The sequence below is a fragment of the Penaeus chinensis genome, chromosome 13 (genome assembly GCF_019202785.1).
Source record: "Penaeus chinensis breed Huanghai No. 1 chromosome 13, ASM1920278v2, whole genome shotgun sequence".
Classification (NCBI taxonomy): domain Eukaryota; kingdom Metazoa; phylum Arthropoda; class Malacostraca; order Decapoda; family Penaeidae; genus Penaeus; species Penaeus chinensis.
The window spans coordinates 28436006-28438505 of record NC_061831.1 but is presented as its reverse complement, the minus strand read 5'-3'; the positions used below and the strand labels follow the sequence as shown (position 1 = coordinate 28438505).

The 2500-nt window shown below is 23.1% G+C and overlaps 1 protein-coding gene across 1 annotated transcript in view; it reads left to right on the top strand.

Moving 5' to 3' along the window:
* The window catches only part of LOC125031650 (TATA-box-binding protein-like), a 48649-nt gene that overhangs the window by 44236 nt on the left and 1913 nt on the right, over positions 1-2500 (top strand). Inside the window, exon 8 of the mRNA XM_047622533.1 lies at positions 1611-2500. This exon is cut by the window's right edge and continues 1913 nt beyond it. Within this exon, the coding sequence (XP_047478489.1) occupies positions 1611-1795 (185 nt within the window). The 3' untranslated portion in view covers positions 1796-2500. The remainder of the gene's footprint in view (positions 1-1610) is intronic.

Here is a 2500-nt window from a genome sequence, read left to right as displayed (position 1 = left end):
GTAGAACTTAACATCAAAAAACGTAGAACTTAACATAAAAAAACGTAGAACTTAACATCAAAAAACGTAGAACTTAACATCAAAAAACGTAGAACTTAACATCAAAAAACGTAGAACTTAACATCAAAAAATGTAGAACTTAACATCAAAAAACGTCCACCCTAGCTGTCACTGTATCATTTTGTAAAAACCTCAAATGTATTGCTGCTAAATGTCCTGACCCCAAATTTTTATATCACTTCAGAAAGATAAAACCCGTCTTTTCTGTATCATTGTCTTCTTAAAACTCACAAACAGGGCGTTCCTTTAAAGGCTATTATTTTATGTTGCAATTCAGTTACCCATTAGACTCTTGGTTAGCAAAGGATTTATCTCCTTTCTTTGGATCCTTCTTTGATAGTCATATTCGATGGATTTCATGGAGAAAGTTTGAAATTTGCTGAAGTGTGGTAAGGAATTAGTAAGTTTTGTTGTGGATTCTCTATTTACTATATTATATATAATATATCTATATTATATATAATATATCTATATTATATATAATATATCTATATTACATATAATATAGATATATTACATATAATATAGATATATTGCATATAATATAGATATATTACATATAATATAGATATATTATATATAATATAGATATATTATATATAATATAGATATATTATATATAATATAGATATATTATATATAATATAGATAATATATATATTATATATATAACATATATATATTATATATAATATATATATTATATATAATATATATATTATATATAATATATATATTATATATAATATAGATATATTATATATAATATATATATATATATATATATATATATATTATATGTAATATATATATATTATATATAATATGATATATATATATTATATATAATATAATATATATATATATTATATATAATATAATATATATATATATTATATATAATATAATATATATATTACATATAATATAATATATATATTATATATAATATAATAATATATATTATATAATATATATATATATTATATAATATATATATATATTATATATTATATATATATATATTTATGTATATATCTATATATATCTATATATATATTTATGTAAATATCTATATTATATATTATATATATTACATGTATATTATATATATTACATATATATTATATATATTATATATATTATATATATTACATATATATTATATATATTATATATATTATATATATTATGTATATATTATGTATATATTATATATATGATATATATTATATATATTATATAAATTATATATATTATATATATTATATATATTATATATATTATATAAAGATTTTATATATAGTATATTTATTTTATATATATTATATATATTTTATATATATTATGTATATATTATATATATATTTATTATATATATATATATATATATATATATTTTATGTTATATATATGTATTATATATATATATATTATATATATATATATTATATATATATTATAGTTCTGTTCTGAGAGAGAGTCTGGAAAGCCAGAAGTACTCTTGTATGTGTACAACTCTTATTCATATGGCCGTTTCTTCTTTGCAGCTCCAAGTGTCAGTAATGTCCAGAATGCCATAGAGCACATTTATCCCTTGGTACAAGAGTTTAGCAAAGTGAGAACCCCGGAGGAGATGGAAGAGTTCCGGCGCAACAGGGCCAGACGTGCAGGTGAAGTCATAGAATCCGACACCGACTTCTCTTTATCAGAAGAAGAATATGAAGATTTGTAAGAGATCGGCATTAAAATAAGGAAAATTTGAAAACAATTGTTGTAGTAAAGTGCATACAGCATTAAAAATAAAATGGAAAAAAGTGTGGCCTTGACCAAGGTTGTACTTGGTGGAGCTTAATACAGTAAAAGCATGCTGTTATGCATGCAGTGATTATCATGTTAGTCAAGAAAATGAAATAATGTGCATTATCATGTGTTAAAATAGTGTTACTCTCACAAACTAGGAATAGCAAACCACTCAAAGTCAACACTGAACATCATGCATATCAAAGTGGATGGAATATACTGTTACATGGAAAAGGAGTAAACATATCTTGTGTTGATTGTGTCATGACAGACTCGAATACACAACACAGCTCAGCTGAGGTATTTTGGAAGGAGAGGTGCCTGTTTCTTTAAATGATGAAGCACAAGGAAATGTTCAAGTAATGAATCTGCTCAATGCTTTTAGTTTATCTTTCATTGCTGTATCTTTTCTGATAAGATTTTCTACCTCTGTCTCCAAACCAATTGATTCATTAATGAAGTTTCCTTTTTTGGTAGAATGTTTCACTTGGTGGCTAAATGGCAAAGTGGTTTTGAGCCCAAAACTGTAGAAGCTTGAATGCTGCAACTGTAATGTGGGGCTGGCCAGACAAGCTCCAGCCCCTTTGGCTTCTGGCTGCAACTGAGGTATGCATATTAAAGTGACAAGTGGTCAGAA